At 34.5% G+C, this 26120-nt stretch overlaps 1 protein-coding gene across 1 annotated transcript in view; it reads left to right on the top strand.

The window, feature by feature from the left end:
* Nucleotides 1-22531, top strand: part of LOC140447624 (kelch domain-containing protein 4-like) — a 46497-nt gene extending 23966 nt beyond the window's left edge. The window contains exons 4-7 of the mRNA XM_072540382.1: nt 5890-6231; nt 12959-13249; nt 18145-18357; nt 22215-22531. Of these exons, the coding sequence (XP_072396483.1) occupies nt 5890-6231; nt 12959-13249; nt 18145-18357; nt 22215-22441 (1073 nt within the window). The 3' untranslated portion in view covers nt 22442-22531. The remainder of the gene's footprint in view (nt 1-5889; nt 6232-12958; nt 13250-18144; nt 18358-22214) is intronic.
* Nucleotides 22532-26120: the final 3589 nt, after the last annotated feature.

The following is a 26120-nucleotide window of genomic DNA, read 5'->3' as shown; positions in this document are numbered from 1 at the left end:
CAATTAAATATTTAATCCTTTTCTAGCAAATCATATAACCAAAATAAATATCTGATAAACTAATAAAAATTAAAAAAAAAAGTCAGCATTTACCTACTTTATTTAAATAGATTACTAACCGATTTAGATTTAGCAAGTCTCAAAGTATAAAAACAATTTGAAATATTCTCTCGAAATAGTCAAGTTATCTTTCACTAGACGCATACAACGATAATAACAATAAGCATTTTATTAAAGTCTTATATTTTCTTCACAATCTGGCATCCGTGTACAGGTTTGCCTTAGTCATGAGACAGGTAAAAATATACTCGAATAGAATCCTGCCGAGAATTAAGTTTCTGTTAATAGTTTTTTAAATTTATGACTAGAGGCCGCCATATGACGGCAGAGTAAAAGTCAAACGTTTGTTCCATAAGAATTGTCTAACTAGTCCTATTTAAACAATGGTTATACTTCTATACGCGCGCTCCACGTTGGAAATTTGTATGGGAGTGAATCTGTGAAATCATTACATATGTAAGATAATGAGTAAGAGAGAGACAGAAGATATCTTTTCTCTCTTCCTCTCTCGAATATAAAAATGTTCCTTTTGTATATATATTTAATATTATGTATATATATTATATATATACATATATTATATATATAATAAAATATTTATTAATATTATTATTTATGTGATATGTTTTGTATTATTTATTAAATGTTCATAATTATATTAGTCTTTTGTATTTTAAAATAATAATCTCAATAAATCACTGTATGACCCAGAACTGTCAATTTTGAAATACATTTGTGTCATGTCCTCGATAGTATAGTAGTCAGTATCCCCGCCTGTCACGCTGGAGACCGGGATTTGAGTCATTTTTAAATACTTATGAATATTGCATTTTAATTTGTATTGTATTATTATATTGAATTATGTTGCAGTGTATTGTATTGTATTTTTATATTAATAACAAAATAAACAATGAATTTTACTGCAGAGTATGTGTAAAAAAATTTTTGCATTCAACTCCTTTTATACATATATGAAAATAACAATATACATTTTCATCAAAATATTGATTCAATCCTTCATTTACTATACTCCTATTACAGGTCAAATGTTGTTTATTAATTGTTAGTAAGTTGTTGTTAATTCTGTTTCTCTTTCTGCTATGTCTTACCTATAGCATTACATATGGAATTATTGTGCAGATTGACTCCCAAATAAATTTGTAACGGCGAATGCGTGTATAGAAGTGTAACTTCTACCGGCAGTCCCACTGGACTGCCACACCCGTTTTTTTACATAAAAACTTTTTATACGGGGTGTATCAAATAACAGTGGCCAATACCAACTTGCTTATTTTAAATGGAACACCCTGTATATTAATTAATTTTTAAATTCCTCAGATCATTTTAGACATTTTTTGAATACAATGTCCTATACCTATCTTTGATTGTTTCGGAAATATTAAGTAAAATGCAAAAATTCACATTTAGAAAAGAAAATTATTTATTTGTCAAAAGTCGCTACCACCGTCTTATACTTCTTGCCCATTTAGGTCTTTGTAATGATAAAGTAACCAAAAACTATTTAAGCATTCCTTTTTATTGATACGTTAAAAAAACAAAAATTGTTTACTTTGGTTTAAAACGCTAATGTTTTGTTGTTCCATGACAGAAGTAGTTGTCAGTGCTATAGTCGTTTGAATTTCAATAACCGTAACCCAGAAAAATAGTCTATTTAACAGAAATGCACAAAATAACAATTATACAGATGATTGGCTATGGAGATAAGACACGGGCGCAAATGGAAGCAGCTCGTTTATTTCAACAAGCATTTCCTGATTTGTCGCACATATCTCAAGCGACAATTAGTAAAATAGAGAAGCAATTTCACGAGCTGGGTCATGTAAGGAAGGTAAAATAAGAAGCTGCCAATGCAGTAAGTGACGATACCAAATTGGCTGTTATGCTTGAGTTTGAGGAACACCCACATACATCTGTTCGAAAAGCAGCCCCAGTACTTTATTCATAGGTTATTCGAATATTACAAGAAAACAAAATGCATCCCTATAAAATTATATACACTTAGGAGCTCATGGAAGATGATTTTGACAGAAAAACGTATTTTTCTAAACAAATAATGGTAATGTTAGACAGCAATGTGATCCAATTAGAACATGTTTTGTTTTCTGATGAGTGCACATTTACTCTTCACGGTCATGTTAATCGGCAAAATTGCCGCTATTGGTCCAGGGAAAATCTGCACTGGGTGAAAGAAGGCAATATTCAATACCCTGAGAAGGTTAACGTGTGGGCAGGGATTATTGAAGATCAGATCATAGGTCCCTTTTTCGTAGATGGCAATTTGAATGGCGACAATTATTTAGCATTGCTCCAAAATAATGTGGTGCCAACGTTGGCCAACTTGTATTATCATGATCCAAGAAACCTACAAGTTTCCCATGTCCGGCAGTACCTTAACCAAATATTTCCAAATCGGTGGATAGGGAGGCGAGGATCGATGGAATGGCCACCACGATCCCCCGTTTGATGCCATTAGACTTTTTCTTATGGGGATATGTGAAAAGTATTGTATACAAAAATAAACTCACTGACTTAGGCTCAGATTAAAGCAGTTATCTGAATTGTGTTTCGAAACTATTTTACTGATTTAATATCAGATGTCGCTATTGCGTCCGTTTCGAAGCCATTTTATTGTTGCTTCTTAAGACAGGAAAGATCTATTTTTCACGTTGAGAACGCCTATGAATAACTGTTCTGATGAGCTTTATTAAAGCGAAATACGTATAAACAGATACATAGACGATTTGTACGTGAAATGGAATCATTACTGTATTTTTCATTTTATTCGGATCTACTCTGTATGAGTACAAGAAACCAATTCGCTAACGATTTCTGCTTAGTTGAGGAGACATGTCGTGGAATGCAAATTTAAGACACGGCACTTGTCAAGAGCGAAGTGCATACTAATATAGCGTCTATATTCTTTGCTAATATCATCAGAGAAATTTTCTACTGTTTTTAGCATCTGATGCAGGTGGCTTCGAGTGGAAGCTAATAGTTTTAAATCATCCATATACAATAGATGATTAAGCTTTGCAACAACAGTAGTGTTATTTTTGATGCTAAAACCTGTGTCATGTGAGTTCAGTATCTGGAATAGGGGATTCATCGCTAGACAAAACCACACTGGGCTCAACGAATCTCCTTGAAATAGGCCCCGGTTGATTGCAATATTTTCAGTTTCCATATTGTTTTCACCAGGTATTTTGAGGTGAATATTTGTCTTCCAATCTGACATTATATGTTTTAAAAAGGTCACTATGTTATCATCGACTTGATATATTTTTAATATATCTATAAGCCATTCATGTGGCACTGAATCAAACGCTTTCTTGTAGTCGATGAAAGCAGTAAAGAGATTCCGTTTTTTGCTATATGCTTGGTTAGAAATGACAAGAGTGGATGATAAGTTGTTCTTTGTCTAAGTAAGCTCTTTGATAATATTTGAAATTTCTTCACTAGTGAAGGGTCCGTAGGGAGCAGTAACGTAGTGTTGGCAGTTGTGCGCCGTATCTTCGATCCATCCAGCATTGGTGTTAAGAGCAGCTGGTGTGGAAAGTTGATTTCCCCAAAACTCATGGATTTCTTCTCGGCTTGGGTAAGATTTATTGGCACTTTCTGCAGTAGAATTGAGTTTCCGATAGAACGCCTTCTCGGCATTTTCAAAATTATTATTATTATTATTAAAATACCTTTCAACCCAAATGTTTGATGAATAATTAATATGCTTTAGTATTTTCTTATTATTCAGTAAAATGTAGAGATAAATATTATATTTATCTTTAGATTTGAATAGTCCTTAGGCTGTGTGACCATTAATTATAAAATTAATCTATAAGAGATCTTAATGTAATAAAATATAACTGATAGGCTTTATTACTACGGCAGCTTTATTATTTTTTATCTTGTAACACATTACAATTTAATTATTAACTTTATTTTAATGGAATTACGAGTATTATATAGTATAATATTTATAATTAGATGTATCTTCCCTACTAATAAAAAATCATGTTTTTAATTGATTTCTAATATTAAACATGTTTTCAATAATTAAATTTAATCATACTAAGCAAAACAGCATCTCTAGGAAGTTTCACATTTAATATTAAAAGCTTAAATCCTCAAATAATATAACATAGCAATGCATTAGAAATTTAAAAGATATGCTCACCACCTTACGTCATGCGCAAATCTGAACGAAATTTTGAACGCTACATATCATATCTTTCTTTCATTGTATCATGAATTCGACAAATTTATGTGTTTATATACAACTATCGTACCCATTACGTTTGATTTGTGGTGTATCTACTGTGAAATGGGGTGGACAAATGAAAAGCTAATTAGATTTCTGGATTTATACAGATGCAGACTTGATAACATGACACAAGTGTTGGTAAACTGTATTTATGTAAAAATAAGTTGCAGCGACCGTCAATAAGTCCAAGTCCATTTGGGTTCTGCCAACCACGCATGACGCAAATATTGGGCATCTTTGGCCCGCCGGAACTAGTGTGGAGTAGCTTATTTGTTATTCGCTGACGAATAACAAATATGTAGCGAATACAGTGAAGCCTCATAACAATAATAAATAACACATAGCAAATTGTGGTGCCACCATTAGATTGTAGATGATGTTTTTTGACCTCCTATGTCTTCGCTATTATTGTTGTTGACTTCTTCTTTTGATATTGGCAACCAAAGCCTTCTGTATTCTGCTGATGGATTTACTACACATTTTTCTTCGTTTATTAGGTCATGGAGTAGAGGTCTGCTTCTTTAACTTTTCTCTTTTTCATGTCTGTTTCTTTTATGATTTATCGAAGTCCCTGTTCTTGATGCATGTTTCATGCATGTTTATGCTGACGCTTATTTTTAAATTATTTATGTATTTATATGCCAAATTTATATATTTTATTATATTTATTTACCAAAATTAGTAAGTATTGTCTAAACTATTTCGAATAACATTGCGAAACCTTATATTGCAAAAACGAAAAAATCAAGCAGAATCTAAAAATGTTAAAATATACAGTATCTTCCATTTAAAAAAAGATAAGTTTGTTCCACCTGGTCAACATGAGTGGCCCTGTATATTTGAAAATATTTTCAAAGTATGGACGTATCTATGCTCCAACTTTTACCTAAATAATTTTTCGTATCTCTTATGACAAATGAGTAATTGGACTTCCTCGCACTATTGCCGCACCCTGTATATCTGAAATGATTTTTGAGCTTTCATGATGAAACTGATTAATGTGTATGTGTTGTGGAAACGAGTTTTTCAATAAGGTATTAGTTTAAAACTACCTTACAAAACGGCGTCCGACTGCCATTTGTAAAGAGTACGGGACTGTGACGTCATAACAACTATGAACAGTTCCCTTAGTTTAATTACCCAAAAATTAAGTATTTTAAGTTTTATGAGTCAGAAATTTTGTTGTAACGTTTTGTAATACCTGAGAATAATTATTTCTTCCTTTAATAATGTAGCATTTGCTATTATCTGAATTAATTAGGGGTTTGGATTAAAGCTCGAAGATTTAAATACATTATTATTTTTACTTAAGTAAGTACTATGGTTTAATTCTTAAAAAGTAATTAATACAAATTAATTCCGGATTGGAAATCGAAACATCAAAAAATATAAATTGTAAATTTCATTACAATCAATTGTGGTTTAAGCCCATATAAAATAATTTCTAAATACTGTATAATATATTATTAGTATATTATTTTATAATTTTAATCGTTGTTACATGCTATTTATTTTTCTGTGTCACAATAATTTGGAATAATTCGTTTTAGCTACTAAACAGTGGGAAAAAATTACTGCTCCGAATGGACCATCTGCGAGAAGCGGTCACAGAATGGTATTAATAAAGAAGCAACTATTTGTTTTTGGAGGTTTTCATGACAATTTAAGGGATTGTAAATACTTTAACGATATATACAGTTTTGATATCGAAACGTACAAATGGACCAAAATCGAACCTTTAGGCACTCCCCCACAACCTAGATCGGGTTGCTGTATGATTGGACTCAACGATGGAAAAATACTTATATATGGTGGTTACAGTAAAGAAAAGTTAAAGAAAGATTTAGAAAAAGGACATGTATATAGTGATGCGTTCTTATTGACACCAAAAAGTAAGTAAATTTTATTTGATTTCCGTTATTATTAGTAGTATTAAGATCTATTTTTGTAAAAAATATTTATTCTAACATTCGTTATAGCATATCAACTTTTAAAGATCTACTAGTGGCAAAATTCTAAATATTTTGTTAATAAGAATGGAAGAAAGAGGTAGGTATTTAAATAACAATTCAATTGGAGTTACTAAGTACTCCTCAGTCCATAGGTTTGCCTGACACTCAGACGCTTTTAATACTGGCATCCGGAGAGCAGACGAATAGTGTTCTGGAATTATTAAATCACTTGCATTAACTTCGTCTTTGATGAGCCATTCGGCATCCTCAGGCGATGTGTTATTGTAGCGCACAATGCAGAGAACTCCATTTGCCATTTTAGCAGCTAGTCGCTGTGGGATGCATTAGTACAGGATGTGAAATAGATCCTACTGGTTGCACATATTATGCTCTTGAGGTCGCATTGTAGTGATGTACACAAGAAATCGTAGGTCACCTACTTTAACGCTTTTCAATGGAGGCGACAGATCAAATTAAAATCTCTCAAGAAGTGGTGAAAACTTGCATGATTCTTTATCTAACGGACTAAGTACTACGAGCTTACTTGGGATTTGACGAATGGGCAGGCTGACTGCAGGAAATCAGGAAAGACAGATTTCAATGCACTCCTCGAGCGACATCAGCAGCATTCGTCCGCGCATTTAATCACTTGCAAGAAATATTGTAAATTATGGATGTGAGTGCTTTACCTTACCAGATTAAGTTCAGCTGGATCCCGAAAGCTATCTTCAGGCTTTCTGTATTCCACCGAAACATCGTAGTTGTCAATTTTCACGTTTTTTTACAACTTTTGATGACATTACAGTATAAATTCAATTACTACAGCGACATTTTTCTGTGTATTACTGACAACGAAAACAAAATAAAAAGGACGTACAATACGGTCCATAATAACATAAACAAAATAACAATATTGTACAATACAATCGAGGGATTCCCCGTAAAACAAAAACGAAAAGGATTGCGAACTTGAGATTTTAATTCCATATTTTTTTTTTCTTTAAGTATAAAAACAATGTTACGTAACGCATTTTTTGAACCCCCTCCCACCCCTGTATCGCACCATAACCTTTATAACCTTTACAACACCTCCCCCTAATTGCGTTACGTAATACTTGAACGATTCCTAACCGAATTTTCCTATATGATAAAATGCAAATTTCCTTAATATACATTGTAGTGGTTTCTTGTCCTTACAGACTTTTCCACACTGCGACCTAAAAGATCATTTGTGTATACCCTATATCCTTGCTTCCAACATATACTGAATTCCTTTCCTTGCTACGTCGATCATGTTCGCCAGCTGGACCTCTTTCGGTCCTTTGCCGAGGTTCTTCGTGGGTTTTGATTATTTGCTTCTGGTCAATTCCTGTCCAACAAGCATTTAGATAATAGATGGTCACTTCCACCAGAGCCTCGCATGTTGGGAGAATGTTACTGAAACCTGGATGTCGTCTGCTATTCGGAGTTGAGCCGTTATTTGCTTCTACTCGGCCATCTCAAAGAATTAGCGATCAGGTCCTAGCAGAAAGAACACCTACGCCACGACAAAGTGATCAGTTCCGAGCAGAAAGAACCCCTACGCCACGACAAGATCTCACGGTTCTTGGAAAGCAATACAGAGGTTACCAAAGAAGCGAAGATAATACATGAGATAAGTTTCTTAGAAATGTATGAACGGCTCTTTCTGGTAATATTATTTATCAATAAGATTTATCAAAAAATTTGCCGATTGCATTTTTTAAATCATTTGTATTACTCTTATAAATTTTTAGCTCTGTCAGTACAATATGATTCTTTTGGCTGATCAACCCCTTCCATATAATTTTTCAAGTCCTTTGAGCTCCTGGTTCATTTCTTTGTTTTCCTTTAATATTTTGTTATAGTTCTACTATAGAGGACTTCTACTACAGTTCTACTATTATTTTCTCGATTGAGTATTCGGATTTCTTCTTTAAATTCTTTTTGCTTTTTATTAAAGAGTTACAGTTTAACTTCATCCCCACTTCCCTTATTACTTTATTACCGGTGGATCATCACTCTCCATTTGTCTTGCTCACTATACTTTTAACTCGACCGATTTATATTATTCTAAACCGTGACAACGCTGAAAAAGGCCTCCAATCAAGTCGTTAAAAAGCTGAGCTACTTAAAGTTTTGGACGAGGAAAACATTACCTACTTAAACAATTTCTTTAACAAAATTTGCAATGAAGGAATAATACCAGACGATTGGTTGAAGAAGTGAAGTTCGGTCAAGAATTCACTGTTTATAACATTAAAAAAGAAAAGCAGCACCCTAAATTCAGCGATTTTAGGTTAATCAGTTTAATGAGCCACGATTTTACGAATTATACAAAATCGAGTATTCCTTCTGTGCGAAAGTGGAATGGCTAATAAGCAGTTTGGATTTATAAATGGTCTAGGAACTAGGGAGGCACTATTTTGTATGCACGTTCTCTTAAGCTGTGAGATTTTCAGTTGCCTTTGGGCAGCAGGACTTGACCACTACTATAATATAAGACTGCTAAAATACTTACATTACAATCAACTAGCCTCTATCCAGATTGGAGAATAGTCGTACTAAAAAACTACCCATCAAACGTGGAGTACGAGTCCACGTTTGATGGGTAGTAGGATGTAGGATTGTGTTTTATCACTCAGTCTTTTTAATCTACTCTGGAGAAATCTTTAGGGAGGCTTTGGATGAGAGGCAAGAGAGAGTATTCCCTGATAGTACAGCTATTCTTGCAAAACATTTACAAGATCTCCAAACATTAGTAAGTCTAATCAGTGAAAAAAGTTATCGGAGAGGCCTTAAAATTAAAATATCAAAGACAAAGTGGATGGCGGTTGGAAAGATTAATATAGATCAAGGTTTGCTTTCGCTTAATGGAGAGGAGATAGAACGCGTAAACCATTTTAAATATCACGGCAGCTGGTTAAATGTAAACTGTGATTCTGATGAAGAGATAATAACCAGGATCGAAATATCACGTAAGGCTTTTATGACCTGGAAACCGGTTTTATGTAACAGAAACCTGTTGATACATATTTGCAAGAAGGTCTTGAAATGATATGTATGGTCTATCCTGTTATATGCTTGTGAGGCATGGACATTAAAGATCACAATGCTTAACAACTTAGAAGCATTCAAATTGTAGTGCTATCGACGGATCCTAAAAATATCGTGGGTTTCGCGCACTTCCAATGAAGATATACTTCGAATACAAGGAAAAGTGGAAGGAAAGAGATGGATTGGTCGAAAGAAACTTTCGTGGCTACGTAATATTAGACAATGGTGTGGTACCACGGTAGAAGAATTATTTCGCACAGCAGTTGATAGAGAACGGTTTTAGGAACATCAGGATGGCCAACGTCTGAATACGGACACGGCACCTAAATAAGAAGAATTGCCTCTGCTTGGGTCTACCCATAAACCTCAGCTATTAACCTTAGAATGTTCCGATTAACAAATACATTAACTTCTGGATAAACAGGTTCTTCAAGTACATCAACTTTTGGATACTTTAAAAAATGTATTCTTCATTATTTCTTACATATTTATGGATTTAAAATAGGTGATAATAAATCGTACTCATCATCATCATCATCATCATTTAACCCGGATCTATCCACTGCTGGATATAGGTCTCCCTCAGTCTTTTCCATGTATTTCTGTTTTGTGCTGTTTGCATCCAATTTTTGTCGATCCGTTTTATGTCATCAGACCATCTTGTTGGTGGACGACCTCTACTTCGATGTGCTTCTTGTCTCGGTCTCCACTGTATTATTCGCTGTGTCCATCTGTTGTCCGACATTCTAGCTATGTGCCCGCCCAGTTTCACTTAAGGGTCATAATTCTTTCTATGGCATCTGTCACTCCTTTTCTCCGTCTTATTTCCTTGTTCGTGATCCGATCCCTACGAAAAATGCCTAACATCGATCGTTCCATGGCTCTTTGGGTACCACAAATTTTATTTCTTACTTTCTTGGTTAGTGTTAATGTCTCTGCACCATATGTAAGTACTGGCAACACGCACTGATTAAAGACTTTTCTTTTAAGACACATAGGCAGTTCTGATTTAAGAACATAGCTTAGCTTGCCGAATGCCACCCAAGTGAGTCCTATGCGGCGGCTTAGTTCGCACGTTTGATTATCTCTTCCTATGCGTATCTCATGTCCTAAGTACTTATATAAGGTGGTTTCTTCAATATGCATGCCATTTACTAAAATCTTTTCGCTTAACACAAGATTTGTCATGATTTGTGTTTTTGTGTGGTTGATTTGTAATCCTACTTGTAGGGAGGCTAAGTATAGTTTCTCCAGTTGCGATACTGCATCATCGATTCTGTCAGCAAAAAGGACAATATCGTCAGCAAACCTCAAATGACTAAGCATTTCTCCATTGACATTAATTCCTTTTTCACTCAGATTTGTGTTCTTGCAAATATGCAATAAACATATGCTCTAATAATGTTGTAAACAATTTTTGGCGAAATTGTGTCTCCCTGTCGCACTCCCCGTTTTATTTTAAATACGTTGGTCTTTTTATCTGCCAGGTTCACACTTGCTGTCCCACAAGAGTGTTATATTCAACACTCTTTTCTATTAAGTTCTTAATTACTTGTAAATGATCATTCGTGCCATATCCTGCTCTAAAACCTGCTTGCTCTCTTGGCTGATAGAAATCCAACTTACTTCCTAGCCTGTTGGTAATCTTATATACTAAAACGCTAAGCCCTTTTCTTGTCCACCACTTTACTCAAAAACCATATTAGATAATTAAAATATTTTTTCGGAATATTATTAGTATTACGTATGAGATTGTCAAGATATACTTTTGGTACAAAAATTCACTTCCGGTTTTGAGATGACCGGAAGTTAAAATTTACTTTAAGTTTTAGACCCCACAATGTATATATGGATCGAAAGGTCTCGTCGAGACGAATCTAAATATATACTTCCGGTTGCGATCCGACACCGGAAGTGACCCGAAACGCGCATAAAACGTCAAAATAGAGCAGATCTGACACCGGATTCGTGATCAGCATGCAAAATTAACTGCTAAATGATATCCATATCGACATTTGATAAACTAAAAATTGCATTCCGGTTTTGAGGTCGACTTCCGGTTTCGTTTTTATTAGTCAAATCAATAGAGAATTCAACGTAGAGTTCAAAAATGTGAGTTCACGAAATTATCATTTATAGTTTTTGAGTTATTGATAAAAATATTTTTAGTTCCGGTCATTGTATATATTGTATATTTTTCTCGCAAAATAAAAATTTCATTTAAAAAACTCGATGTCGAGTTGGTCCGCTAGTAACTCTTGTAAATAGCTTATATACTTGGGACAACAAGCTAATGGGGCGGTAATTTCTAAGGTCGCTGATATCTCCCTTCTTATGAAGTAAGATGATTTCCGCGTTGTTCCACTGCGTCGGTGTTATCGCTTCGCACAGACATTTATTGAACAGTTTAGCAAGTGTCAGTAAGAGCTTATTTCCTCATAGTTTTAGGCTTTCGGTCATTACCCTGTCTTCACCTGGGGATTTATTGTTCTTCATCACCCGAAGTGCATATTTAATTTCGTCAACAGTTATGTTCGGCATTAATTCTGATCCTTGATTCTCTATCTTTGGTAAGGGGCGTCTTTCATCGGATTCACTTGTTTCATAGAGTTGTCTGTAGAAGTCTTCCACTGTTTTCACTATTTCTTCCTTATCAGTCACAATGTCGTCTTGTTTATTTCTTAACTTATGTATGTTCTTTTTTCCTGTGGACATGTTGTGTCTTAGAACTTTCAGACTTCTATTTTTCTCTATCACCCTTGTCACCTCTCTCATGTTATGTTGCCGTATGTCTTTTCGGATTTCTTTGTTTATTGTTTTACTGAGTTGACTAAATTCTGCGTAGTTTGTGTTATACCTGTTCTTTAGCCTCCTTCTTTCTTCGATCAGATTTTTAGTGTTGAGATTTATTTTCTCATGTTTTTTCTTCATTTTAGGACAGCACAACTTCTCCGCTTCTTTAAGGGCTTTTACGATACTTTCGTTTAAAACTTCGACCTGTGTTTCGTCGTTGATTTGTTGAAGGTTATGGTCAATGATGTCACGAAAGTGGTCTGTATTTTCGGGCGGGGTTCATTTACGATTGTCTGATTTTATCATTTTTGTTCGTTCATTCTTTAAATTGAACAGAATTTTTGCTCGAATCAATCTGTGATCGCTTCCAATTGTAAATCTGTTTAAAACAGATACATCTTGTATAATTTCTTTTTTATTAGCAATGATAAAATCTATTTCGTTCTTTGTGAAACCGTCTGGACTTTTCCACGTCCACTTTCGTTTGGGCTTTTTTTTGCAAGAATGAGTTCATAGAAAAAAGATTTTCTTGGTGTAAAAAATCTACAAGCATGGTCCCTCTTTCATTTCTTTCTCCATAGCCGTAGTTTCCTAGTGCGGTTTCACTTTGGTCTTCTTTATTTCCCAGCTTAGCATTAAAATCTCCTGTTATCAGAGTATAAAACGTCTTAGTACTTTTCAGGGCTGTTCTAATATCTTCAAAGAACATTTCAATCTCTTCATCTGTGCGTACTATGTGCCACATTACCACGTATCGCCATATTGATTAATTACATAAATATTTTTCTTTTTTTTTTAGAAAACGATACAGTTGCTGATACAGTGTATAAATGGTCTCAGGTAAAAATTGGAGGATTCTCGTTTTCTCCGAGGTGTGGTATGCCAATTATATCCACAGCAAACAATTTATCTGCCTATTCATTTGGCGGCGTATTTGATGTAGAAGACGACGAAGAAGATCTGTGTGGTAATTTTTACAACGAATTTCTTCAACTTGAGTTAGAAAAATTAGCTTGGAGGAATGTTAGCTTGAGTGGAAAAAGGGACAGATCTGCTAAGTCTAAACATGACAAAGAGAATATGAATGAAGGTAAATAACAATTTTGATAAATTTTCTAGAGAATACTGAGTTAGAGAATTATATTTTAAGGATTACTGCTTTGTTGTATTATGTACAGTCGGTGCAACCTAAATGTGACCGCTCTTTGTTATGGGAGTTGTTACTGAAATACATTCCTGTATGTATATCTTTGAGCAATGGTGTTATAAAGATAACGGAGAATGTTAAAATCAAATATGTATTACTTTTATTTGTGTTATTAATAGTTTATTATAGAGGCATTGGCTGTCACAACACTTTCCAAGTATCTTCGATGACTTTACATAGTTTATCGAGGTTTGTCGGCTTAAAGTCACTTATATATATATATATATATATATATATATATATATATATATATCTTTAAATTATTAAAGAACCATGGATTTTCAATGGGGTTCAAATCAGCACTTTCTGCTGGCCATTCATAACATTTACGTGGTTGTCTCCGCGTTCATACATATTTTATTCTTCTTGTGCCCTGCTCGATTATCGTGCATTGGCTATCAAATTGGCCATACTAATTTTGTTGACGATAGCTCGGAAAAGGGATGCAGAGGGTCTGTTAAACCATTCCCTCAGGTTTTTAAGTCATTACGTTCGGCTTCGACTTGGCCCGCTTCTTTCATCTATCTTGCCTTGTATTATTAAATTAAGTATATTATTACGTTTTTCTGTGGGCACGTCAGCACTTTCAACCGAAATTCCAGGAAGATATCGTGAATAAACCATTAATAGAACGCCAGGTAGAATTTTCGATATGTTAAAGGACCGTTATTACAGTCACATAACAATATGATATCTATCTTGGTGACGCATAACATAGCCAAAATATTCCAGTTTGCGATTTTTGATTGTTCTGATCACTTCTGTAACTTTTCCCATCCGCTGAAAAACAACCTCGTTACGAACTCTGTCTACCCAGCTTATCCGCAGAATTCTCCGATACACCCAGATTTCAAAGGCTTCAAGTTTTCTTAGAAGTGTATCCGTTAATTCCATCCTTCGACACCACATAAAAGAATATAGACCACATAACATCTTACTAATCTAATTTTCCGTCTCAAAGTAATATTGTTTCCACATAAGGTATTCTTCATCTTAAAAAATGCAGCTCTGGTCTTCTTTACACGTATGCTAATTTCTTTGACATGTCTCAGTTCTCATTTAGATTACAACCAAGATAAGTGATACTGTTGGTTCTCTCCAGTTGTTCTCCATGAGCTGTTATCACTTCTGGTTGTATTGGCGTTTTACTGACAATAATTACCTTTGTCTTTGTGGTGTTTAGCTTCAGCTGATATTCATCACATGTTGTGGTAATCCTATTAATCAGATGTTAAAGCTCTCTGTAACTATTTGCAATTAACACCGTGTCATCCGCGTACCTCAAATTATCAATTATCAATATAGTCTTCGCATTTAAATCTGTAAACAACAACACCACTATACTATGACGCCATTTCGACCTCATTTGGTCTCATCAGGTACAGGTAGTTGTATACAAACTCAAATACAAAGACCAACAAAACATCTTTAAAAATTTTCCCACCTAAGCGACAAAGATGCAATATTCGTTATAAAGCAAATTACTGAGAAATCATTAGAATATAACGGACCAGCATTTTTGTGTCTGATTGACCTGAAGAAAGCGTTTGACAGAGTAAGACTCAAAGATGTAATCCATCTTCTGTATAATGGAGAAGTTCCCCTAAATATAAAAACTATCAAAAAAACAAAATGGAAGTCAGAATAGATGGACAACTTTCTATAGAAATAGGCAGGAATAAGACAAGAGGATTCATTGAGCCCCATGCTCTTCAATTTGATCATGGATGAAATCATCAAAACCGTTAACAAAGGAAAAGGATACAGAATGGGAAACAAAGAAATCAAAATACTCTGTTACGCAGACGAAGCAATATTGATAGCCCAAGATGAAGATAGTCTGCAAAGACTGGTCCACAGATTTAACATAAGAGCAAAATAATTTAATATGACAATTTCATCTCAGAAAACTAAAACGATAGTAGTCAGCAAAGAAGCAATCAGATGTAAAATAGAAATTGATGGCATCAGTATTGAACAAGTAATGGAAATAAAATACCTGGGTATTACACTGTCTAGCTATGGAGACCTGGACAAAGAAGTGAGAGATCAAGTACAAAAAGCAAATAGACTGGCAGGATGCCTTTTAATAACACTATATGACGAAACAGACACATTAACACTGAGATGAAGTGAAGAATTTATAAAGCCAGTGTAAGACTAATAATGACATATGCTTCAGAAACAAGACCCGACATAGCCACAACGCAAAGGCTACTGGAAACGGCAAAGATGAGAGTACTGAGAAGAATTACAGGAAATACGCTGAGAGATCGAAAGAGAAGTGAAGACATTAGAAGAAAATGTAATGTACAGTCTACAAATGAATGAACACAAAATAGAAAAAAAATAATGGAATAACCACATAAGCAGAATGGAGGAGACCCGTGTCGTCAAAATAGCAAGAGATAAGTCACCAATCCCCAGAAGAAGTATCGGACGATCGCGCAAAGGATGGAGTGAAAACCTTCCATAGAGGTATTAATCCGCCAATGAACAAGCAGAATTGCTTATAAAGAGGAAGAAGTGACAAACGTGCTATCTAATCTGAAAGCCATGACCAAAAACAATTTATTAATTATCGTTTTCTGTTCGTTACGCTACACGAAATGTGCAAAATTTACATCTTCTAGAAAAGCTTTACAAATTTACTATGATGTAAATTGGAGCTGGAAGGTCAGATAATAGAACAAGTGATGGAGTTTAAATATCTAGGTATCACATGATCTAGCTACGGAAAGCTCGAAACAGAAGTGGAATATCAAGTGAATAGAGCAAACAGAGCCCCAGGTTGCTTGAATGAAACAATATGGAAAAATAAAAATATCGGGAAAGAAACGAAAGGCAGAATTTACAAAACAGTCATCAGACCAATAATTAAATACGCGGCACAAGCACGACCTGACATAGAGAGGACAAAAAGAATGATAGAAACAGCAGAAATGAAAACACTTAAAAAAATTGATGGTAAAACAGTATGGGACAGAGGTAGAAGTACAGATATACGACGTAGATGCATGGTGGAGAACATCAAGGACTGGGTAAGAAGTAGAAGAGTAGAATGGAATGATCATATAAGCCGAATGACAACAAATAGAGTAGTAAAGACGGCAAGACACGATTCCCTAATAGGAAGACAACGAAAACGATGGAATGACAACTTACTGGAGGCACATTGAAAAACAGACAGAGTCATGTCTACATAAAAAGAAGAAGAAGAAAAGCTTTCTGTGACTTAGATATATTTAAGATAGTATCTATATGTCGTAGGAGCATTTTTTGTCGATGGACATATTTCTCAAGGTATTTTAATTATTAATGATTAATTACTAATTAATCAAGCTCGTTAATTAATAAATTGTTTTTGGTCATGGCCACCAGAGTGAGTTTAGTTTGTATACAACTAGACTGACAAATCGTGCTCCTACTACGTCTATTGTCTTAAATACATCTAAGCCACAGAAAGGTTTCATGGAAGATGTAAATTTTGCATACATATCAGCATTCACATCACTTAAATACCAGTTTCCTTTAATTTTGTCATAGCTCTTGATTTTGCCAGTTTTGAAATTTTATTATAGAGTAATTGTAAGTGATTTGTAAGCGTCTTTGGATGCATCCAATGACTGTGAAATCACTGTGAAATAATGAAATCACATCATTTTAAAGATGTGAAAACGATGTTTTTCGCAATTTTTTTTAATTATCTCGAAAACTATTGATTTTAAGAAAAAATTTATTTGAAAAACGTAAGAAAATTAAAAGCTCCTACAACATTGGCATATTGCAGAACATAAATCTTTAAATTTGGGCAGGCTAGTACATGTTCCATGTTCTATATTGCTCCGCAAACACACTTGCTATTTTTGTTCAGCATGTCCTATTTGTTAAGGTTTGACTTGTCAGTCGGTGCTACGCCAGTTCTTAAGCGGTTCAGCATACGCCACGTCGACCAGTCACTTGAAATCCCGTTTTGTGGAATATCTGTTAGTGACAGGCTGACGGTTCGGCGGCGCTAAGGAACGCTCTCTTGATTTTAGTCTGGCAGTATACGGTTCGTGGTCGGTATACGGCGGTTGTCGAAGGTTTATTTGGATCTTTTGGTGAATTCGTTGGCCGTTCTACGGGAGTAAGGATCCGAAAGGCTTGAAGCTTTATAGAGTTTATCAGAGGGGTTGGTCTCATGCGGTCGGTAATTAGTTTGCTTGTTTCGCTCAGGCTGGCGTTTACTTTTTCAGCGTGCGCAGATCTCTTCCATGGACCACGGACTTTCAGATATCTCTCACGGTTTAAAAGAATTTTTCAATTATGTATAACTATACCAAATACTATTATTAAGATTTCTAACTGTACAGAATTATTCCTCTTTGTGACCTATCATCCTATATACGTTTAACCATAAAAGACACGAGCTAAACCCAGAAGATGATTAGTTAATTTCAATTGTATTTAACCGCAATTGGTGATCCTTAATGTGTATCAAATAGTTTTGTTGTTCTAATAACAAATAGTGTTGTGTTTGTTGATTCAAAATTAATTAAAACTGTAACGCATATATGCCGTGCTTAGTCGCTACAAAGGCTACAAACTGTATGACGGTGTTCGTGGCAATTAAATTAGTATCTGTTATCATTTTATCAAATTTATTAAACAACTAACTGTTATTTTATAACTATTTTATTTATACATTTCAATTTTTAACCTTTCCCTTTACCTATTGTATACGTTACATTTTCTTTTACCAATTATTAAACTGATTATGATTTGTTTTCTGGTAGATGTTGCAGAAGAAAAGGAGGTGGAGGATATTAAACAAAAAGTAGAAACAACGACTATTTCAGATGATGGCATTTTTAAAGTCACAGTAGGCGGAGCGCCAAGCACTTCAGAAGGAGAAGTGATCAGTTCAAAACAGAGTCCTTCATACTTTAGCCCATCTCCTAGAATGAATTGTGGTTTAGCCATTAAACACGGTGTTTTGTATTTATATGGTAATTATTACCTTTTATTATATATTATATATTATATATTATAACTACGACACATTTATTTTTTTTTATCTAATTAAATTATGGTAAAAGAAACCATTTATAAAAATATCACTGGATTTTTCCTATGTATATGTTTTACTTAGAAGCTATGGGTTAAGATCTCTAGAACTCACAGCATTGCTTCCTGCTTTCTTTATAACGGTGATCTTTTTATTCTTACATACCTTTGTTTCTGATGAAATTCTGGGATCTTGCGGTTCAAGTTTATCCCATGTCTTTGGTAGTATTTCATACGATCGATTTATATAATCTCACCTTTTTTGATTTATTTTTCTCGAATTTTTAGTGTCCTTTTCTTCTATATAATGTTTGTCCCAAAATCCACGCTAGATTTGGGCAAGATTTGTCGTAATTTGTGCAGCAAAATGTTGGCAAAAAAAACAGTTTGACAGCTAACAGGTTAGGGTTAGTTAAAAATAGAGCGTTACACGAGAGAAGAACGCGTATTCAATGCAGAGTAATGAACAAATTCAGGAGACTGGATCCATGGGTCATCATAAACACACTGGTTGTCCAAAAACAAACCGCTCAAATGTCAATATCGACGCAGTGCGTGAGAGTGTTGGTTAAAGTCCAGGAATTTCAAATTTCAAGAAGCTTTCCACAGCCTATACTCACTGAAGATCTGCATCTTCATGCTTACATAGTTCAACTGTCACAAGAAGAGAGTTTGTTAAATGAATTATTCAACATTAACAAGTCAATGCTGATTTGTCGAGCTAAATCATTCTGAGGATGAAGCACATTTTCAACTTGATGGCTTTGTTAGTCGTCAAAATTGCTACATTTGGGGTTCTGAGAACACATATTCGCTCCGTGCGTGACTTCTACCGCCTTCATCTGACAGTTTTGGACCTCCCAATTTGAGATTAAACATATGTTAATTAGATACGAAATTGATAAGTATTAATGATTAGTTTTTTAATTATATTTATTCAGTTTATGTACAAAATAAATTTAGTATTAAAAACTGGGTGTCTAAAAATTCATCAACTTTATCTTTTCAACACCAAACGGAAAAGAAAGGGAAAAATCTAGTACTGGCAAATCAAGTTTTTGCATGTGGAAGAGCATGTAATTAAAAACAATAATAGTAAAAATTATGATATAAAAGCTAAAGTCATCTGGCAGGCTGCAGTTAGCTTGAAGCCTTATGAAATATCATTTAAGGTAAATTATTTATATTTTTCCTATTTCAAAGCATAAAATTGAAATTATGTGATATTTACTTTTTCATATTAATAGCACGAATCCCTCTTTTTCTTTTCTCTAATTTATATGTAATTTTTGGAAACCTATAAAAGTTACACTCGCTATTTTTGCTATTATTTGCACAATTAAATACGCAACATGTATTTGCACCCATTTTTGATAAAATTTATGCATAAAAAGATCCAAAAGGTCCAATTTTGTCATATTTCGCCGCTGCACACGCTGGCATCGTTTCAAGGTACCCCTACCATGGTCACGCACAGAGCGAATATGACTGTCGAAAAACAAATGCATCCACAATGTGTTACTGTTTGGTGCGGATTTTGAGCTGGAGGCATCATTGGACCATACTTCCTTGAAAATGAGGCTGTTCAAGCAGTGACTGTTACTGATGCTCGATATCGCAACACAATAACAGAGTTCTCTCTGCCTAAATTTGATGATATTGATGAGGACGACATGTGGTTTCAACAAGACGTTGCCACATGTCATACAGCCCGTGAAACAATTACTGCAAGAGACATTTGCTGGTCGTGTACTTCCTTGTTTCGGTGATCAGAATTGGCCTTCTAAATCGTGTGATTTAACACCATTGGATTTGTTTTTATGTTGTTGTTATTTGAAATCACAGGTCACAGCCAACAAGCCTACAACCACTTGTGCATTGAAGGAGGAACTTCAACGCTGCATCAACGAAATTCTGCCATATTTACGGAAAATACGTATGTGCTAGCAAAGGCGTGAAGACCATTGCCAATTCAAATTTTGTGTAAATTTTGGGACACCCTTAATTATACGGGTTCATTAGTATCTTGATGTTTGAATTCAGAAGAATATAATTTTCAACAAGAGTTAAAATTTAGTAAGGAAGTCCAAAATCAAAATACAACCTAAATATATTCATGTTATTTAAACATGCATAAGAAATACAAGACATGAAATATTTAAGTAGTAATCGATGCCATAAATGAAATGGGAAAACTACAGATCGAGATCTCCTTCTGACATAATTAATAATCATTTTTTAATGAAAAGAATTGGAAATAAGAACACTTATTAGATGTCTGATTCCCACCGCCTCAAAATAAAAAAAATATAGATTACATATTCTAGAGTTCCAAAGAAATTCTAAGGTCAACCAGAAATGCACAATAAGAGAAAAGCTGCGATAGAAGTGACAAAAACTAAAAGATGAGGAAGGAATTTCTAGCATAACATATTATTTATCAAAAAAGATCACTTTAAACATAAATATATGAATAGGGCGCCATCTGCTGAGCAAGCAACATAACTTTCAAGCTGTAGTAGACAGGTTTATTTACGTTTATTCACTTCTTCAGGTCTGAAAGAAAGAAAATATCAATTAGCCATAATATCATCTATGTAAAATGTTGCATATCTGTTTGTGTTGATAAGAAAAAAAAACAACACAACACTAGCTGTAGCTTCCTCCGTGGATGCGTTAGCTGTTGCTCTGAAAACTCAGGGTCTTCTAACATTATTGCCACAAAATGGTTGCATCGCTCCTGTAGTGATCCCTTCCGAAGTTAATTATCTTCTATTCTAACTTACTTGCACCGTACAGATGACGACCAAACAGTCAGAAATACGTATTTACGTTTGCCTTCCTTCTTTTTTTAATTTTTTTTTCCTTTTTTTATTCCCCATATAGTACAAGATCCCACTGTAAGATCACTACGTTCATAACGTAGTTACTCAAACTCACATTTTTTCAAGCATTTAAAATTAGAAGAATACAGTGGTAATAGGTTGCCAGTTAAAAAGTGGCCGCAAATATTTAAAATTCAATTATAGTAATTCATTTTTGAACAAAAAATCGTCCATTTATTTTTTAAATAAAATACGCTGCCCATGATGTATATGCATACTTTTTATATCAAATTAAAGCTAGTTTTTTTCTTAATATTATTATATTAAATTTTTTGTTCAAAAATTAATTATTATTAATTGAATTAAAAACATTTGCCTAAACGTTTTGACTGGCAACCTATTATCAATGTATTCCATTAATTTTAAATGTATGTAAAAATGTGAGTTTGATTATTTAGGTGCGTTATGAACGTAGTGATCTTGCAGTGGGATCTTAGACTATTACGAGTTATGCCATTACTCAAATTACTCAAACAATTTTGGAGCAAAGGATAGAAAACGATTACATTAAATCGTATTTTGTTCATGGCTATCGAAGTAGATCGCACCTTTTGTAGCTACCACTTCAGGTTTTAAAAAAGCAGAGACATTCGCTGGCCGTTCTGTGTGTGAATTTGTATCTATCTTAGTGTCTGACGAAGCAAGGCTATGCAGAAATAACGCGTTATAAGACTCTAATGATACCGATTCATACACCGAGCGTTTCACGAATTGAGCTCTTGCGCGATATATATTTGACTTTTCAATTCAACAACGCGATAGCAAAGTTTTACTGAAATGTAAACTATGATATATATATATATATATATATATATATATATATATATATATATATATATATATTAATTTAATAAATGAAATTAGTGTAATAAGTCGAAATAACTGCTACAAATATTCTACAATTCTTTTTTAAGGTGGAATGCACGAGGAAGGTTCTAAGCAAGTTACCTTTAGCGATTTTTATTCGTTAGATTTGAAAAAACTAGACGAATGGAAAACTATTATCGCAGATGATACCTCTAGTTTGGAGTGGCTAGAATCTGATTCAGAGGATGAAGATGTTAGTGATGATAATGACGATGAGGAGGAGGATGTCGACGAAGATGAAGACTCAGATGACTCAGAAATGGAAATGGATTGACAGTGTTATTGAAAAGTGGCGATAAAAGAAAAATATTTTGTTATAAGTTGCCTGATGTTACATTTTTTAATAAAATTTATAACACTTCGATTTTTACTATAACATTGTCACAGATATGATTTCCTATAAATGATTATCCTCCGAATTGAGCAAAAAAATGATATTTACGAATATTTTAATTATACTATACTGGCGTTGTATTACTTTTTTCTCTATAGTAAAATGCCTAACCGAGCATCACGGGTAACGTCACGAAATACCGGTACTTCACATTGATTCGCTACTCTCTATCAATTCGTTTCTCGGCATCATATATTTATTTTAAGCCGGTTTTAAATAAAAACTGCATGAAAAATCATCATCATCATCTTTGGCTCGACAATTTTGTGTGGATCCTGGCCTGCTCCAAGATTAGTCACCATTATGTTTGATTTCTGGCAACGTGTTGACATCTTCTGATTTCTAGTATCCCTAAGCCGGTCTCAACTCCATATAATCTCCTAATTCGCGGTCGGCCTCTGTTTCATCTTCCTATAGATGTTCCTGTCGTTAGCTTTTTAGCAATCATATTGTTAGATATTCATATTATGTGTCCGGCTCATCAAGTCGCTGTTTATGGTTTCAATGTTAAATTTTAATGTTTTCCCGAGCATTTATCTTATTGAATGAATCTGGTCAATTGTTGATATATCTGATGTAAATCCAGCCTGCTATTTTCCAACTATGCCAACTGTGTAAACTTGAAGCCTTTCGTAGAGAATATTTGCTAGTATTTTGTAAGCAGTTGTTAACAGGTTTATACCTCTGTAATTGTCACACTGGAGCTGATCGCCTTTTTTATGTAACAGGCATATCACGCCTTAAGACTATTGGCAGGGCATGGTCGCATTTTGCCAGAAAAGAAGTAAAAGTTCATGCAGTGCTTATAGCAGGGCGTCGCCACCATTCTTGTAGAGCTCAATACAAATTTGATCAGTTCCTGATGCTTTATTATTTTTCAGCATTTTAATGGCTTGGACAACTTCTTCAGTGGTAGGTGGCCTTTCGTTTGGGTTGAATAGATTCCAATCATTTCGATCTGTTACGGTGCTATCTGCTTCATGAAAAATAACTAACAAAATACAGACATTAAATGATAAGTGAAAAATTAAAATAATATATGCCAATAAAACATAGTCGGACAGTGTCCGATATTTAACAGTACAGGCATTTGTCATTTTCTGCCTTTCCAAATCTGTAAAGGTATGCCTGAAGCAACCAGAGCAAGTAATCCAAACTCCGTTGCCCGCAGTTCATCCATCTTCTTAGATTAGGAATCGGCGACTTCCTCTTGACACACCATTATGTACCTCTTCCTTTCTTCTTTTTTTAAACATTCTGTTGCTATGTTTTCATTTCTTCTCCCCGGAATACGCCCGGTGATAACTCCCAACGCCTCGGTAGAGACTGTTCTGTATGTACATGCCACCCTATTTTTTCTTCGACTCTTCCTATCCGCTCGGGTGAGCTGCTTTCTATACGCCTTTGTTAAAACTGCAGTACTCCAGACAGGCGCAGCGTAAAGGACGATCGATTGCACAACTAAATGCTGGGCCCTCCGATGTTGGGCATGATCCCCCCAAGGCGGCGGATCTCACTGTCAGAGTCCTAATTTAAATTAATTATAATGGGTTGTACATTACAAGTTTGCATAGACAGATTCTTCTTCTTCTTTCAGTGTCTATTCGTTCCGAATATTGGCAATCATTCTGGCTATAATTATTTTATTGACTGATGCCTTAAATAGATTCGTTGTTGTTGTGGAGAACCATTTCCTCAGGTTCTTCAACCATGATATTCTCCTTCTCCCAATTCCTCGCTTTCCGAATACTTTACCCTGTAGGATTACCTTCAGTAATCTGTATTTAGTACTGTTTCTCATTATATGTCCGAGATATTCCAACTTTCTCCTTTTAATGGTATACATCACCTCTCTTTCTTTGCCCACTCTTCGTAATACGGTCTCATTGGTTATCTTGTCTGTCCATGATATCCTTAGAATTCGCCTGTATAGCCACATCTCGAAGGCTTCAAGTTTTTTCTCCATTGCTTCAGTTAGTGTCCAGGATTCAACTCCATAATACAATATTGAGAAGATATAACATCGTAGGAGCCTTACTTTTATCTCCAGATTAAGATTGTGGCTTTTAAAGAGTTTGGCCATGTTATTGAATGCACTCCTAGCCTTCTCTATTCTACATTTTATTTCCTGTGAGTGATCCCATTGTTCATTTACTGTTGTTCCAAGATAGTTATATTGTTTTACTCGGTCCACTGGTGTATTATTGATAAGTAGTTGAGCGTCTCTAACTTTATTTTTGCTGATGATCATAAATTTAGTTTTTGTTATATTTACTTGAAGTCCAAATCTTTCACTTACTTCATTTACTTTGTTTATCAGTTGCTGTAAACTGTTCAAACTGTCTGCAAAAATAACGGTGTCGTCTGCATAACGGATGTTGTTTAGGCGTTCTCCATTTAGAAGTATTCCATGTTCGCATTTTTCCAAGGCTTCACTAAATATTTCCTCTGAATATAAATTAAATAATATAGGTGAAAGTATACAACCTTGTCTAACGCCTCGTAGAATCTGGATCATTTCCGTTGGTTCACCTCCAAAATTCGTTCTTATTGTGGCTGATTGGTTCCAGTATAAATTTTGTATTATACGCCGATCTTTATCATCCATTTGGGCTTTTGTTAGAATATCCATCATTTTTTGGTGTTGAACTGTATCAAATGCTTTTTGGTAGTCCACAAAGCAGGTGTAAATATCGCAAGTCATATCTCTGCATCTTTGAAATAATACTTGTAGACTAAACAGTGCATCTCTTGTACCTACGCCCTTCATGAATCCAAACTGTGTGTCTTGTATTCTCTCTTCGCATAGCTTGTATATTCTACGATGTATAATTTTAAGAAAAAGTTTTAATGTATGGCTCATTAGACGTATTAGCCTATATTCTCCGCACTTTTTTGCTCCCTGTTTCTTTGGTAAGGTAATAAATTCTGAAAGTAGCCAATCTTTTGGGATATTGCCTGTGTCATAGATATTATTGAAGATTTTACATAGTACTCTTAAAGATTCATCATCAAGAAGTTTAAGAAATTCAGATTGTACTCCGTCTGGTCCTGGAGCTCTACCTTCTTTTAGTGATATTATGGCTGCTCTTATTTCTGCCACTAGTATAGGTGGTCCTGTTTCCGTAGGTATTGGGGGCTGGTTCTCTCTCTCATCAAAAAATAAATTTCTTATGTAATTTTTCCAGGTATCATTGATACTCTCTTTGTCCACGATTATCTCTCCATTGTCATTAACAAGTTTACTTATTCTTCTGTTTTTACATTTACCTGTAATTTCTCTTACCTTCTTATGCACGTTGAAGTCGTCGTATTTACTTTGGAGAATTTCGATTTCTTGGCATTTTTTCTCCAGTTCTTTCTGTTTGGCTTCTCTGATCTTTCTCTGTATCTCTCGCTGTAATGTTTTATACATGGAGTTATCGTTCTTGTTTTTCCTTCTTTCTTCCATTAGTTGCAGAATCTCTGTCGTCATCCATGTCTTATTCTTACCTTCTTCTTTCTTCATAAAATTGTCTTTAATGTCGTCTATTGTTTTCTTAAGGGATTCTATCTTATC

Source organism: Diabrotica undecimpunctata, chromosome 8 (genome assembly GCF_040954645.1).
Source record: "Diabrotica undecimpunctata isolate CICGRU chromosome 8, icDiaUnde3, whole genome shotgun sequence".
NCBI classification, from domain to species: Eukaryota; Metazoa; Arthropoda; class Insecta; order Coleoptera; family Chrysomelidae; genus Diabrotica; species Diabrotica undecimpunctata.
The sequence above is the reverse complement of the archived record's forward strand: the minus strand, read 5'-3'. Positions and strand labels throughout refer to the sequence as shown.